This window comes from Ranitomeya variabilis, chromosome 5 (assembly GCF_051348905.1).
Source record: "Ranitomeya variabilis isolate aRanVar5 chromosome 5, aRanVar5.hap1, whole genome shotgun sequence".
NCBI lineage: Eukaryota > Metazoa > Chordata > Amphibia > Anura > Dendrobatidae > Ranitomeya > Ranitomeya variabilis.
In genome coordinates this window covers 251,785,122-251,800,341 of record NC_135236.1, presented here as the reverse complement: position 1 = coordinate 251,800,341, position 15,220 = coordinate 251,785,122, and the positions used below count along the sequence as shown (strand labels likewise).

The 15,220-nt window shown below is 43.7% G+C and overlaps 1 protein-coding gene across 2 annotated transcripts in view; it reads right to left on the bottom strand.

The window, feature by feature from the left end:
* Positions 1-507: 507 nt before the first annotated feature.
* LOC143775659 (protein ERGIC-53-like) overlaps positions 508-15,220 on the bottom strand; it is a 146,061-nt gene continuing 131,348 nt past the window's right edge. For both annotated transcript variants that reach the window (XM_077264048.1, XM_077264049.1), the window contains one exon: positions 508-1,039. In XM_077264048.1, coding sequence (XP_077120163.1) covers positions 1,003-1,039 — 37 coding nt within the window. In that variant the 3' untranslated portion in view covers positions 508-1,002. The remainder of the gene's footprint in view (positions 1,040-15,220) is intronic.

Genomic DNA, 15,220 nt, shown 5'->3' with positions numbered 1-15,220 from the left:
TAATTCATGGAGGGTTTGGTTGCCTAGCATTAAAAATGCCCACAAATGAGACTTGCATAGGTCGCCAGGCACACAGGTTCGTATGATGCACAGGGTCTGGCTTGCAGCCTATTGATGACGCTACAACATTAGATTATTACCAGGCTTTCTATTGGTATTTTGCACATGTGCTGCCCCTGCCTTTATCAGGGGGTCTGCTGCATCCTGATTGGGCATAATCTGACTTGGTGTGGGTAAGGCTGTTTATTTTTCTTTTAATCTTTGTCCTGTGTGAGCCGGTTATTAATTTTGTGCAGGGACTCATAAGCAGAAGCAAGGAAAAAGAAGCAGAAACAGCATGTGTGTGTTTTTGGATATATCCAGAGTAACTAGTTAACTAAATATCTATGCTTGATAAGTCTGGTGCACAGTAATTATCTCTGTACAGCACTGCAGAATAAGTTGGTACCATATAGACAGCGCAAAATAAAATAAAGTAACTACAAAGTGACCGACTTCAGTCCTATCTTCCTTTATTTCCTATTGATAGAGGAGAACCAGATCTGAGCATAAACCTCGGTTTTTACAAGTCACGTCCTATGCAAAATGCTATGAGCACAAGTAATTATCAATTCTCCACAAACCAAGATTAACTGTGGGAATGAAGAGTCAGACACAAATGTAAAGTCTCTTAGTATTTTCATCACGTATAGTTTCTATTTCATAAAATTATTTCGAAATATAGTTTGTTACATGGATAAAAGAGAAGAGGATCATGTAAGCAGGTTTCTATTTTCACCACTTTAGACAATGGTGTTTCATCTGCACAGTATACAAATGTAGTAAAACAACACCGTTTCGATATGAAGTCAGTCTTTTCACTTCTTGTAGCTCCAAAATGTTCTGTTTTCAAGGGACGGATATTGGAAATGATTTCTTCTCTTCTAGAAGTCTTGTAACAGGAAAGACTTTCCCTCATACGAGGAGCACAAGTTCAGGTGCTGCATTTCTTTGCTTCCATCCTCAGTAGAATTTCTTAGTGGCTGTTTTCGTTTGCCTCCTAATGAAGAAAAAAAGAATTCTCAATGTCATACCACCAAACGGATATCTATAAACATTCAGGGCATATTCCCATTTTGGACATTGACTGTATGTCCACGGGATACATGTCCAACAGGTGCAGCTCCTACCTCTGTCTTAAGAAAGGTCCCATGTTGCATGACTCTCTTAGTGAGGAGGTTTTTGCACATTAGCAGCTCTCTCAGTTCACTTGTATGCGAATTCTAAAAATGACAACACTTATCCTCTACATGGGACATCCCGTGTAAAACAAATGTTTATATCAGTCTATCTTCTGACTTCTTCCTTCCCCCTATAGTAACAATAAGATATGCCATCACTTATGGTGCCTGCAAACTGCATTCTTGCCCATGTTCAGTGACTTCATTGGGCTTGTGTCCAACCCCCCCCCCCCCGCAGAAGGGAATTCGGGTGTATGCAACGATGGGGTCATTGACTTTTATAGTGCCAACGTAGTCACTGAGTGCTGCGTCGTGCATCATTCTTTGGCGTATATGCCTCCTGGAGGCTTATTTTCAGACGCAGTCTGCTTTGTCTGAGTGTAGGCCTTCAGTAGGTGTACGCTCCTGAAAATGATGTTAAACACAGCACACGGCGACTACAACTACTATTATAGTCAATGGCCCTCTCGGCACATACACCCGAAACCCGCTTTGCGGGGAAGGAGAGGGGTTCGGAAACAAGTCCTGACAGGGCCACTGGATGTGGGCAAGAAACCAATGTGAAAGGGGCCTTACTGACTGGGGAAGACATGACTGCTGGGCCCTCCATTAATTCAGTAATTTAAGAGGTAGCATTGCTCTTTCTCTACTCCAGTGATTTTCCCTGCACCATAATGCTCCATGACAATCCACTGTTCATGAGACTACAAAACAGTCAATTCGCAGTAATATTTGCTGTGTTGTGGAAGCCTGCACATTGTGTGGCCATGAGTGGCACTATGAGGGGAAAAAATCTTAAGGTGTATTTGCATCTCTTTTTCTAAAAAAAAATAAGTGAGAGTCCCAAAAATGGACCCCTACTGATCATATTGGTATGACATATACAACTAATATCAACATAACTAACTAACGCAATACAAATTAACCCAAAATGTTGTGTGTAATGTGGTTTTGGTGTAAAGGTATCTGTTTGTATGATAGGATCAATATTCATGTACTAATATCTAGGGGCTCTATCGTTTTTTTTTTTTTTCAGATAGTTTCATACTGCTGCACAAAGTACAGGCAAAATTAATTTTTGGGGTTTTAACTATAGTGATGTTCAAATCTAAGTGGCGGCACAACTGATTTGTGTGGTTATTGCTGTAATAATATATTGCCATTTGCTCCATATAGTATACAGTCATATACTACGTGTTGCATACCTCCAAATGGATTACATTTTCATTTAACATGCATTTACAAAATGGATCAGTCGTTGTATTTTACCGACGTATAAATATATTTAATTAATTGATTTTTATATTAACTTCATATTTATACTTGCATGTCTGTTTATATTTTCTCTACTCAATATTTCTCGCATTCAGTTTCTTTACTTAACTATAGAGGGTTGCCATCTTGCCGCTGCTTTGTGTTATGAAAAGCAGTCAAGATTATTGCAGTCAAATAACAACTCAGTGTTGTGAGCATGCTGTGTGACCTGTGCAGAGGTCATTGTGCAGGGAGGGTGCGCTGTGACCATCACCTATTGTGTATGGTGTGATCCAGTATTGCCCATCTCTAGCTGCATAATACGGGTGGCATATTTTATTGTAATCCTGCCTGTGATTATAATGAGAAGAATTCTGAAAAGTGATCTCTACACAGCAGGAAGTGTCAGCCAAACATTATCATGAGTGGGCAGTGTGAAAAACTGATGTATTTCTAAACTTTGTTTTTAAATATTGTTGAAAGAAAGGAAAATACCAGAAAGGAACAACAGAAGTGTGAAAAAATAATATATATTTTTTTTTCTGAAGATAAATTCCTATCGAAACCTAACTAACTACACTTGCCACCACCATTCCCCATAATATAAAAAAGAATTAAAATAAACTGCAATGGCAGAGTTGTCTTCCCGTAGAATAGCCGTACATGTCTCCTTCCTGCGGTGCTGTGCGCTGCTGACACATTGGCTATGTTTGGAATCCCCATATTAATAGAGAGCAGCACATGTCCGGTCACGTCTTCATTCACAAAGGCGCAAGATGTAACTCTCCGTTTTCCTTATATGCAAAATAGGAAATAAGTTTCTGTCCTTACCCTTGATACCACATTAAAACTGAGAATTTCACAGACACTCTTCATACTTCTGTGACAAGTTGTTGAGCTTATTGCTCTCTTTTTATCTTATGTGATAATGGAAGGGGGATGAACAAGTATGTCTTTATAGGATTTATAACACTACAATAGGCCATACATGTGACCAACACGCAGGGGGAGCCCAGGTCCAAAATTTTCACCAGGGCCCATCGGACTCTAGTTACACCACTGCCTGCAGGCATTTAGCTAACCTATCAAAATGTCGAATGGTGGTAGTAAAACGTGTTGTGTGGCTGTGAACTGGCTGGAGGATGCACTTAGTTCATTGTCAGCCTATTGCGAAGTGGAGTCCCTCTTTACAACAGCATCCAAGGTACATATGTCACGAGCGAGTGACAAATACATTTTGTCCTCTTTGGATATTTGTATCCTAGATTTATCGAGACTGGCATTTTGTACTACTTTGCTCAAGTATGACGCATCTTTTAGCGGCTGATCACCATCACAAGAAATGTACTCCAATCAGGCTCTGGAATATATTACTATTATAATTTACATCACAAAAGTAGCATAAATTATGATGAATTTGTTGGCCGTGCTTCACCATCCACCCTCATCGCTAAGGTCCCACCAAATTTGAAATAAAATTGGCAGAGCTGGCCAGGACTAACATATAACGCCATAAGCTGCTAAGTGCATAGCGCCATTAATTCCACTTACAAACATCAGCATTTTATGCTAGAAAACTAGTGGAAACTGCCTGATGAATTGGGCCCATGGTGTCTATAGATTTAGGCTTACTCCTTGGTTTCCGGTTATTGAAATCACATCAATGTTACTCAGTTAATCAGTGGAAATACTTTCTTCATTTAGGATTCTTCAGAGGAATGGAGAATGGGAATACCACACATCTGAATAAACCCTTGGTAGCTGCTAACATTAGGTGCGGTTATTAATCAGTATGGATCATGTATAGATTAGTATGGATTCAGGCTATAAATGTGTAGGCTGCCCTGATCCTCATTTGATAAAAGGTGCTATATGGATGAATCACTTCCTGACAATCTTTGCTCTTAAATATCAAGTCACATCTGCGATTTCATTTTCCTAACACTCAAAAAGTCTTGATGTCTTCTCAACTTGTTATTCCAGGACCATCTGTCACATTGTGTCATTTGCAGTCCCATAAATACATTACTTGCATCAAATTGTTATTTTACTTTGGCTGAATAATGGTAGTAATGCTGTACTTATTAATAGTTAATTTGCACACAATTCACATCACAGGTTAAGGGGGTCACACAGTTTAGTGACTCCAGCTCTATATTTTGGATTTTCCATCATGGGAACATGTGTCACCTTTTCTCACTTAGCTATTACACATATTTCTAACACCTAGCATTCTTAGCTCCTGCTAAACTGAAATTTCTCACCAATCTATTTCTTCCTGTATTTATCCCAACCTTAATCACCACTTACAGTGATTAAACAAAATGCTGCCAATGTAAGCTACGAAACCCACAGGAGTGTGGATCCTGTAACCATTCGTGTTATGTCTTGTCTGAATATGATACAAAACATTATGCAAAGAGTTCACCATATCTTTACTCTAGTCATATCCAAACTAAAAAATGAAAATAAAAATAATAGTACAATAATGATTTTAGGAAGTCATTGTCTATTGTAGATAAATGTTTAAAAAATACTCAAGCTACTTACCAGGTAGCGGTGTTTTTCAGGAGTCCATGACAGCACTAACGAGAGAGGGGATCCGCCCTTCAGGGACAGGAAACCTACAGAGATAAAAGGGCGGCACCTCTCTCCCGCATCAGTTGGATTACAGAGCATGAGAGGACCTCCATTGATTAGTAACACATAAATATCTTAACACATTTCACCTTGTGACTAAATTTTGTAGAAAATTAACCTACATTAGAATATACTTATCGTGATGAAACCCATACCAGCAGAAAGGGAGGGAATATAGGAGTGCTGTCATGGACTCCTGAAAAACACCGCTACCTGGTAAGTAGCTTGAGTATTTATTCAGTCGTCATGACAGCACTAACGAGAGAATTACAGAGAAAAGAGTATTAGGGTGGGATTACTGCTTCCAGCACCCTTCTACCAAATGTGAGATCATTGGAGCTACCAAGATCTAATCTATAGTGATTCAAGAAAGTAGACGGAGATGACCATGTGGCCGCCTTACATATGTCCTCAATTGACACCTCCGATCTCTCTGCCCAGGAAGATGCCATGGCACGAGTGGAATGAGCCTTTACGCCTTCCGGGACTTCTAGGCCACCTGCTGAATAAGCCAGAGAAATTGCCTCCCTAATCCATCTACTCAAGGTGTTTTTGGACACTCTAAACCCTTTTTTGACTCCCTGATAGGATATGAACAGGGAATTGTCTTTTTTCCAGGAATCTGTTAAAGAAATATATTTAAGAAGACATCTTTTGACATCTAATGTATGGAGTTTGAGTTCCTTTGGGTTTTTAGGATTAGGACAAAAGGTAGGGAGATTTATTTCCTGGAGTCTGTGGAACCTAGATGCTACTTTTGGGAGATAGAGGGGATCAGTTCTTAATACTACTCTATCATCTCTAATCTGCATATATGGAGTTAGTCTAGAGAGGGCCTGCAAATCACTAACTCTCCTAGCAGACGTAAGAGCAATCAAAAGAGCAGTTTTTAAGGACAGGATCTTTATAGATGCAGATTCTAAAGGCTCAAAGGGGGGTTCCGTTAACGCTGAGAGGACTAAGTTTAAGTCCCACGGGGCTAGTTTATTCTTAACGATGGGTCTTGATCTAGCGGCCGCTTTAATAAACCGAGCAATCCAATAATTTTTAGCTAACCCACAATTATACAGTGCCCCCAAGGCTGAAACTTGGACTCTGAGGGTGCTTGTAGCTAGCCCCATTTCGAGACCTTTCTGCAGGAACTCCAAGATCTTTGGAATACTAGCTTTCTGACTGATAACTGATCCTGAGACTGAAAGGAATTTTCTCCAGATTCTTACATAAATATTTGTAGTTGAGTTTTTTCTGCTTTTTAATAGGGTATTAATAAGTCCCTCAGAAAATCCCTTTTTTCTTAATAATGACCCTTCAAATCCCACGCCGTCAGATGTAAACTGGCCACTCGTGGATGGAAGATCGGACCCTGTGAGAGGAGGTCTGGGAGTTCTGGGAGAATCCATGGTTGAGAAATGGACATTTTCCTCAACCAAGGAAACCACGGCCTCTTGGGCCAGAATGGCGCTATCAGAATCACATGAGCTCTGTCCTCCCGAATCTTTCTGAGGACTATCGGGATCAAGTTCAACGGGGGAAAGGCATAGGCTGTTTCGAAGTGCCAAGGAATCAGGAGAGCGTCCACCGCCACCGGATTGTCTCTGGGATTTAGGGAACAAAATAGACGACATTTTTTGTTTTCTTTGTTGGCGAAGAGGTCTATTTGTGGGTATCCCCAACGATGGGTGATGTGATCGAAGATGGTCTGATTGAGCACCCACTCTCCTTGCCCGAGCTTTCTGCGACTTAGAAAGTCGGCTACAACGTTGTGCTTCCCCTTTATGTGCAGTGATGTTAGTGACCGTAGATGATTCTCGGCTATCTGTAAGATACGACCCGATACCTCCATTAAGGACCTGGATCGGGTTCCCCCTTGGTGGTTAACGTAAGCTACCGTTACCTGATTGTCTGAGAATATTCTGACGTGATGGTCCTGTAAGGATATAAGGAAATATCTCAGAGCTCGTTCTACGGCCAACAACTCTTTGAGGTTAGATGATAAACTCTGTTCGGAGGGTGACCAAACCCCCTGGACACACAACTCGCCCATATGCGCCCCCCATCCCGTGGGACTAGCGTCTGTGGTTAATACTCGCGATATGTGGTTTATCCAGGGTACCCCCTTACGAAGGTTTGGAGCGTGTAACCACCAACGTAAGGACTGAATAGTGGCATTTGACAAGGAAAGAGAATTGTCCAAGTGACCTTCTAACCGACGAGTGTTGTACAGAACCTCCCACTGTAGGACCCTGGTGTGGTACTGGGCCCATCGTACTGCCGGAATGCACGACGTGAGTGAGCCTAACAGTGACATTGCTCCCCTCAATGTTATAACTGGATTAGCAATCACTCCAAGAATCTGTCGTTGGATCTTTTCCAACTTAACGTCAGGTAGACGGCATTCTTGTAACCTCGAGTCCAATATGAGACCCAAGAATTCTTGAACCTCTAGAGGCTGCAACCGTGACTTTTTAAAATTGATTATCCACCCCAACCTTTGCAGGGCTGCGATTACTTTGTGTAGTTGGGACGTGCAGTGTGATTCGGAGTTTCCTATTATTAATAGGTCATCGAGATATGGAACTATGAGAATATCCTGCTCATGAAGATGCGCCATAACCTCCACCATTATTTTAGTGAATACCCGAGGGGCCACCGCAACACCAAAGGGGAGTGCCCTGTATTGGAAGTGTCTTATTGATTCTCCTAAGAGGACTGCAACTCTTAGATAACACTGGTGGTCTACGTGTATGGGGACGTGATAATACGCGTCTTTCAGATCCAAGACGACCATAAAGCACCCGCCAAACAATAACTTTATTGCAGACTTGACCGACTCCATTTTAAATGACGGGATCCACAAAAATCTATTTAGGCCTTTAAGGTTTATAATTGTGCGAAAGGTGTTATCTGGCTTTTTAACCAGGAAGAGGGGAGAATAGAATCCTTTACCCCTCTGTACTTCAGGAACCTCCACCAAAACGCCTTTCAGTTGGAGTTCCTGGACCTCAGTCTCTAACGCCAGCTGTTCTGTGGAGGAAGAACGCAATGGTGTTACCAGAAACCTGTCGACAGGAGTAAATCGAAAGTCAAACTTTAAACCAGACTCCACAATGTTCAAGACCCACGGGCTATTGGATATAGAACGCCATGCCGGATAGAAGGCTAGAAGCCTGCCTCCTACCCGGTCCGCCAGTCATTGTGGCTTCCTGTTGTCTCTAAAGGAGCTAAACATGTAGCCTCTACCTTTCTTTTTGTTGGCATCATATCTGGGTCTATCCCTATTTGGTCTTGTTCGATCAAACCATCTCCTATTAGTGCCTCTTCTGTAAGAAGGCCTACCCAGGTAGGGAAACCGTTTCTTACTGTCTCCCGCTTTCTCTAATAATTCGTCCAGAACCGGACCGAATAAGTGTTCTCCCACGCACGGGATGTTGCACAATTTAGATCTGGCCTGCATGTCTCCTTGCCAACATTTCAGCCAGATTGCTCTACGGGCTGAATTAGAGAGCGCGGCCGACCTCGCCGCCAATTTAACAGAGTCCGCTGAAGCGTCAGCAAGGTAAGCCGCAGCCCCCTGAATCATAGAGAGGGAAGATAATATTTCATCTCTCGGGGTTTTGTCCTTCAGCTGACCCTCCAGGCTATCCAGCCACACCATCATGGAGCGTGCCGTGCAGGTGGCAGCGATTGATGGTCTGAGAGCCCCTGCTGAAGTTTCCCAGGCTCCTTTGAGAAACACATCTGCCCTCCTGTCCAGTGGGTCCTTTAAAGTCCCCAGATCTTCAAAAGGTAGAGAGGACTTTTTAGAAGCCTTGGCTACAGCCGCATCAAGCTTCGGGGCTTTATCCCACGTGGCCGAAGCAGATTCCTCGAACGGATACTTCCGTTTGAAGGATGGAGGAAGAGAACCTTTTCTTTCCGGTTTTTTCCATTCTCTGGAAATTAGGGCGCTGACTTTCTCCACCACCGGAAAGCATCGGCGGGATTTACGGTCCAGACCTCTGAACATGACATCCTGCATGGATTTCTCTGGCGGCGTCTGCTCAATACCGATTGTATTATTTACCGCTTTAACGAGGCGGTCTATGCGGTCAAAAGAAAAACAGGAATGTTCATATTCAGAACCCGAGGAGGACACTGATGAGAGAGAGGCTTCCGACTTCAGATCTCCTAAGTCACTTTCGTGTGAACTTGGGGAAGCAGAGTCTATTATTTTAGACCCCTTGTTATGAGATTGAGATCTAGTAGAGCTCCTAATCTCTTGTCTAACCATCTGTCTCAGACTAGAAGCGAAATCTGGTGTTTCTTCCGCTATTAGACGTTGGATACACGGACCACATAGTCTTTTAACGTATTCGTCAGGTAGAGGAATACCACATTCTGCACATTCCTTGTGCTTAGATTTAGAGGACCGCTTCCTTCCCTGATGTAAAAAAGGGAATAAGGAGGGACACCAATCACTAAGTGAACTTTCACGATGATCACTTACCCCTACAGTGTCCGAGTGGTACCGAAGATTGCGGGGGGACCCTCTCCACCGAAGCAATATTCATCCGGCTCGAGGACTTTCCGGCTTTAACAGATTGAACAGCTTTACCTCCAGGACGACTACTGCCACTAGAACGTCGCTGGGTGTTTGCTGCATGGGGCTTCTCCAGGGGTTGCTGCTGCTCAGAAGGCAACTGCTCCTGCTCCTGAGACTCCATTGTAACAATGGATACGAAGCATGAGGCAGCCATCGATGAATCTTTAAATAGCCGGCCCCCTAAAGGTACCTCCCCCTGATGGGGGGACAGCAGGCCAATCCCGGTGAACTGCCTGGTGCCAGCCAGTGTGTGGGAGGCCCCTCCTTTCCCCCAAGACCCCTCCAATGGTACTCACAGCTTTATTCCGGAAGTACCGCCGCAAGATTCTACCTAAAACGCCCCCACGCCGATTATGCAGGGAAGAACGCTGGGCGCCGCCATGTTTTTTCTTCCATAGACGCACTGCGCATGCGCCGAGCGTCATTGCTTCTTGCCGGACTAAGCACCGCCCCCCTTATGCGCGTCACCTCCGGTGCGCCGTTTCCGGGACGCTGAGCGCAGCGCTCGTGCTGCATAGAATGCCGGTGTAAAGGGGAAGCTCTAGCCCCGACGCCGGTACCTAAGAACCCGCCGCTGCGATGCACCGCATAACACGCCCGTGCAGAGGGGACGCTCCAGCGCACAGTGCCGGCCGCAAAAGTACCGCCGCTGCGATGTGTGCCACCAGATGGGTATCGGAGGGCCTCCCACACAATACTTACCTGCACCTGGCGATGGGACACCACTCGAGCCAGCACTCCCCCTGAAGGCTGCTCCTGCCGTGCTGTTGCCTACCCCCACAGCCCTCTGTGGTGCGGCACTTCCAGCGTCGCGACCAACACCGGGGAAGGGGCCATCCCGCCTCCAGGATCGGTGAGTCGGACCTGGGTCCCAATTTCTTCGCCTTTCTTCAAAAGGCCTCTGCAGGGTCCCCTGTCAGGGACAGGAAACCAACTGATGCGGGAGAGAGGTGCCGCCCTTTTATCTCTGTAGGTTTCCTGTCCCTGAAGGGCGGATCCCCTCTCTCGTTAGTGCTGTCATGACGACTGAATAAAATAAGCATCAACTGTAGTAAGGGTGAATTTCCCTATTAGGATTAACAGCTTGGGTTTTCTCTTCTGCACAGCACTTGATATTGGCATACTCTCTGTTGGAGTCCCTCAAGGCTCTGTCCTAGGGCCCCTACTTTTTTCCATCTATACCCTTGGCCTAGGACAACTCAAAGTCCCATGGCTTCCAGTACCACCTGTATGCGGACGACACTCAGATCTACCTCTCTGGCCCAGATGTCACCTCTCTGCTGTCCAGAATCCTGGAGTGTCTATCAGCCATATCCTCCTTTTTCACCTCTCGCTTTCTAAAACTCAATGTAGACAAAACCGAACTCATCATATTTCCCCCATCTCAGGTATCCCCCCTACCTGATCTATCTATTGTGGTAAACGGTATCTCGCTCTCTCCCACACCTGAAATCCACTGCCTGGAGGTAACTCTCGACTCTGCCCTGTCCTTCAAACCGCACGTCCAAACTCTTGCCACCTCCTGTCGCCTCCAACTCAAAAATATTGCCAGAATCTATCCCTTCCTCAGCCCACAATCTACTAAAACTCTTGTGCATGCCCTCATCATCTCCCGCCTCGATTACTGCAACACCCTCCTCTGTGGCCTCCCCGCTAAGTCTCTTGCACCACTCTAGTCTGTCCTCAACTCTGCTGCCCGGCTAATCCACCTCTCCTCGCTTCTCCCCTCTGCAAATCCCTCCACTGGCTCCCATTTCCTCAACGAATGCAGTTCAAACTACTAACACTGATCTACAAAGCCATCCACAACCTGTCCCCTCCCTATATCTCTGAACTAATCTCCCACTATCTTCCCTCACGTAATCTTCGATCCTCCCATAACCTCCTACTCTCCTCCACACTTATTTATTCCTCACGCAACCGCCTCCAAGATTTCTCCCAAATATCCCCCATCCTCTGGAATTCCACGCCTCAACAAGTCCGATTATCCACCACCCTCGGATCCTTCAGACGGAACCTGAAAACCCATCTCTTCAGGAAAGCCTACAGTCTGCAATAACCATTCTATCGCCTCACCACCCCCCGAGCTGCTGCACCCCCGACCTTCTGTCTCTTCCCCATTATCCCGCAGAATGTAAGTCCACAAGGACAGGGTCCTCTCCCCTCTGTACCAGTCTGTCATTATAAATTTGTTTACTGTAAACGATATCTATAACCCTGTATGTAACCCCTTTCTCATGTGCAGCACCATGGAATTAATGGTGCTATATAAATAAATAATAATAATAATTGGCATTTATGAATGTTTAATAGAACCTTAACCTATTGGGAGAATTGGATCCATTTCACCAGGTAAGGATACAAGCAGCTGCATGCAAGTGGAGAGGGGGCACAGTAAGTGTACATCTCTTTATTTAAAGGGAATCTGTCACCATTTTTGTCAACCCCATCTAAGAATAGCATGAATTTGGAGCAGAGACCCTGTTTCCAGCGATGTATCACTTACTGGGCTACTTGCTGCAGCTTTGATAAAATCAATTTTATTTACTACAGCTCTACCAGGTCTCTGAATGCTGAGCTCTGTATAACCCCGCCCACACCAATGATTGGCAATTTTTTGCCTATTTGCAGTGTACACAGAAAGCTGTCAATCATTGGTGTAGGCAGGGTTATACGGAGCTCATGAATTTTGAATTCTACGTGGAAGCAGGTTTAGCAGTCTTCTAGTGATAAATAATCTCCTGCTTATACAGTGATTTTATCAAAACTACAGCAAGCAGCCTTGTAAGTGACACATCACTGGATTCAGGGTCTCTGCCTCTTTAGTATACTGTTCATAACCTAGGTGGGAAAAACCTGGTGACAAACCTGGTTCCCTTTAAATCTATTGGAAGTTACAAAAAGTGTAGCAAACTGCTGTGGCTTTTTCTTTGACTATTATAGACTGTAGCATAGCTAGGAAGGACAGGGATAAATCACAGCTTTGAAAGGTCTCGATTAGATACACCTGTAGGGTTTTGCGAAGAGCCAGGAAGTAGCTTAATGGAGTGACAGTCTCCTAAGGAAGTGTCAGTATGTTGGATGTTGAGCAGAGTTGAGCGTGCTACAGATGAGTGGCCAGACAAAATGTGAGTTGAAGCTGAAAGAGATACGTGGTGGGGGCTCTCTCTGAATTGAGACTGCACTAAGCAGTCTCTTTGTGAGAGATGCAGAGAACTGTGTGGAAGCTGCAGCCTTTTCAGTGTGAACTGTAATAATAATAGCAATAATACGACCACGTCAGACTTCCCCTGTTTAGTGCAGACTCCGGTGCTGAGCCTGCACCTTTCCAGGCATATGACAGCTGATCTATACAGCTGACATGTGCCCACAACAGGCGCAGGTGGAATTATGATCCACCTGCAGCTTTTAACTAGTTAAATGCCACACGCTTCTGGCAAGTGAGTCATAAATCCCGCCCATCGGTGACCCCGTCACATGATTGCGGGTCACCAATGGGTTGGCATGACAACCAGAGGTCTGAAGCAAACCTCTATGGTTGTCATTCCCATATTGCTATGACCGCCACCTGTTGGCCGGCACTCATTGCAAGTGAGCATTTCTGCTACACACAGGCGATCTGATCATTGACTACGTATAGCAGAGGTGATCGAAGTAGTGCAGCTTCTACTAAAGAGACTACTAAAGTAAGCCAAAGGTAAAAAAAAAGAAAAAAAAAAAGTTTTTAAAAATATTAAAAAAATTAAAAAAAATAAAAATTCAAATCACCCCCTAAGGGTATGTGTCCACGTTTATGCAGGTAAAATCCTGACCAAAAATGCACCTGAGGTCACTGGCAGGTCACCTGTGTTGTTCCTCTGTGTTTTGCTCATTGTAGCAACATGCTGCGTTCTGAAAAAACGCACCGCATGTGCGTTTTTGCGGAAAAAACGCATGCGTTTTTTAATGCACAGTGGAGACGGGATTTCATTAAATCCCCTCCACTATGCTGTAACATCTGGACGCTGCGTTTTTGACGCTGCGGCTCAGCGCTGCGTCAAAAATGCAGCGTTTCCTGAACGTGGACACAAACCCTTATACAAATGTTATAGCCACTAAATCTATATACACTATTGCAAATACAAATTGTAAAAATATAACAATACCCTTTACCCATATATGTAAATACATACAAATGCCCCCACATATATATATGCATCAACCTCATATCTTTATTGCATTTCTGCATGAAAGCATCACTTAATAAAAATACATCAGATCTGTTTTATAATTCATTCCTTTGGGGAAACAAGTACCAAGCTGCCTCTCCAGCTTGCAGAGTAGATACTGTATCTCCTCCTCTGACTGCCCTCTTTACTTGTTCAATGGCAGTTACTCTCATGGAAGCCATGTTGCCAGCATGAACCTCCTTGAAGTGTCTGGACACTCCTGACAAAGAGCGTTTATCATTGCTATTACCTATAGCAGCTCCTGATACATGTTCTTTAATTCTCTGCTTTAATTTACGTGTGGTCGATTCCACATATTGCACATTACGTGCCTGACAAGAAACCAAATATATTACAGATCTGGAATTGCAATTAGCAAAAAATTTGATAGTATAATCATGCTGTGCATCTTTCTAGCTTTCTAACCAGGAATAAGCTCTTTTTTTCAGAATTATTTGATCCCACATATAAACTGGGTGACAACATATTGGCTAAGGTCTTTTTGAAGTTGTTTTTTCTGAATTTTTGAATTGTAATGATCGGAATTTGCAGTTTGTTTCAGAATACAAGGATCAAAGTTTCCCTTTTCTAGATGTATTTGTTGGAGGACAAGTGGATAATGGTAAAATCTGCAGCAGATTATACCGTAAGCCAACTATGGGTAATGGAGTTTTGCATGCATCAAGTGCACACCCTGTTCACACAATAAAGAATCTGCCCATAGGAGAATTTTTTAGGGCGAGGCGTGCTTGTTCTACTGATGTTGAATTCAATCAGGAGTGCAAAGTAATTGCAAGGAGATTCAAGCAGCGAGGTTATTCACAGGCATGTGTGATCAGGGCCAGAAACATAGCATGCAGTAGAAACAGGGAACAATGTTTAGTGGATCGCAGTATACGTGATTCTCAATCACAAGTAGTTTTTTCTACACCATTTTCGATTGAATATCCACAAATAGTTAATATAATAAAACGGCATCTTCCAGTTTTGAGGCAGGATAAAAAATCTAACACCATCTTAGATAAAGGAGTGCGATTTGTAGCCAAAAAATCCAAGACCTTAGCTAACATGTTGTCACCCAGTTTATATGTGGGATCAAATAATTCAGAAAAAAAGAGCTTATTCCTGGTTAGAAAGTACGGGTAACTCCAAATGTGGCATGAGTAGATGTGGATTGTGTCAACATATGCAAAAAAAAAACAAATCCAGAGCAAAGGATGCACAGCATGATTATACTATCAAATTTTTTGCTAATTGCAATTCCAGATCTGTAATATATTTGGTTTCTTGTCAGGCATGCAATGTGCAACATGTGG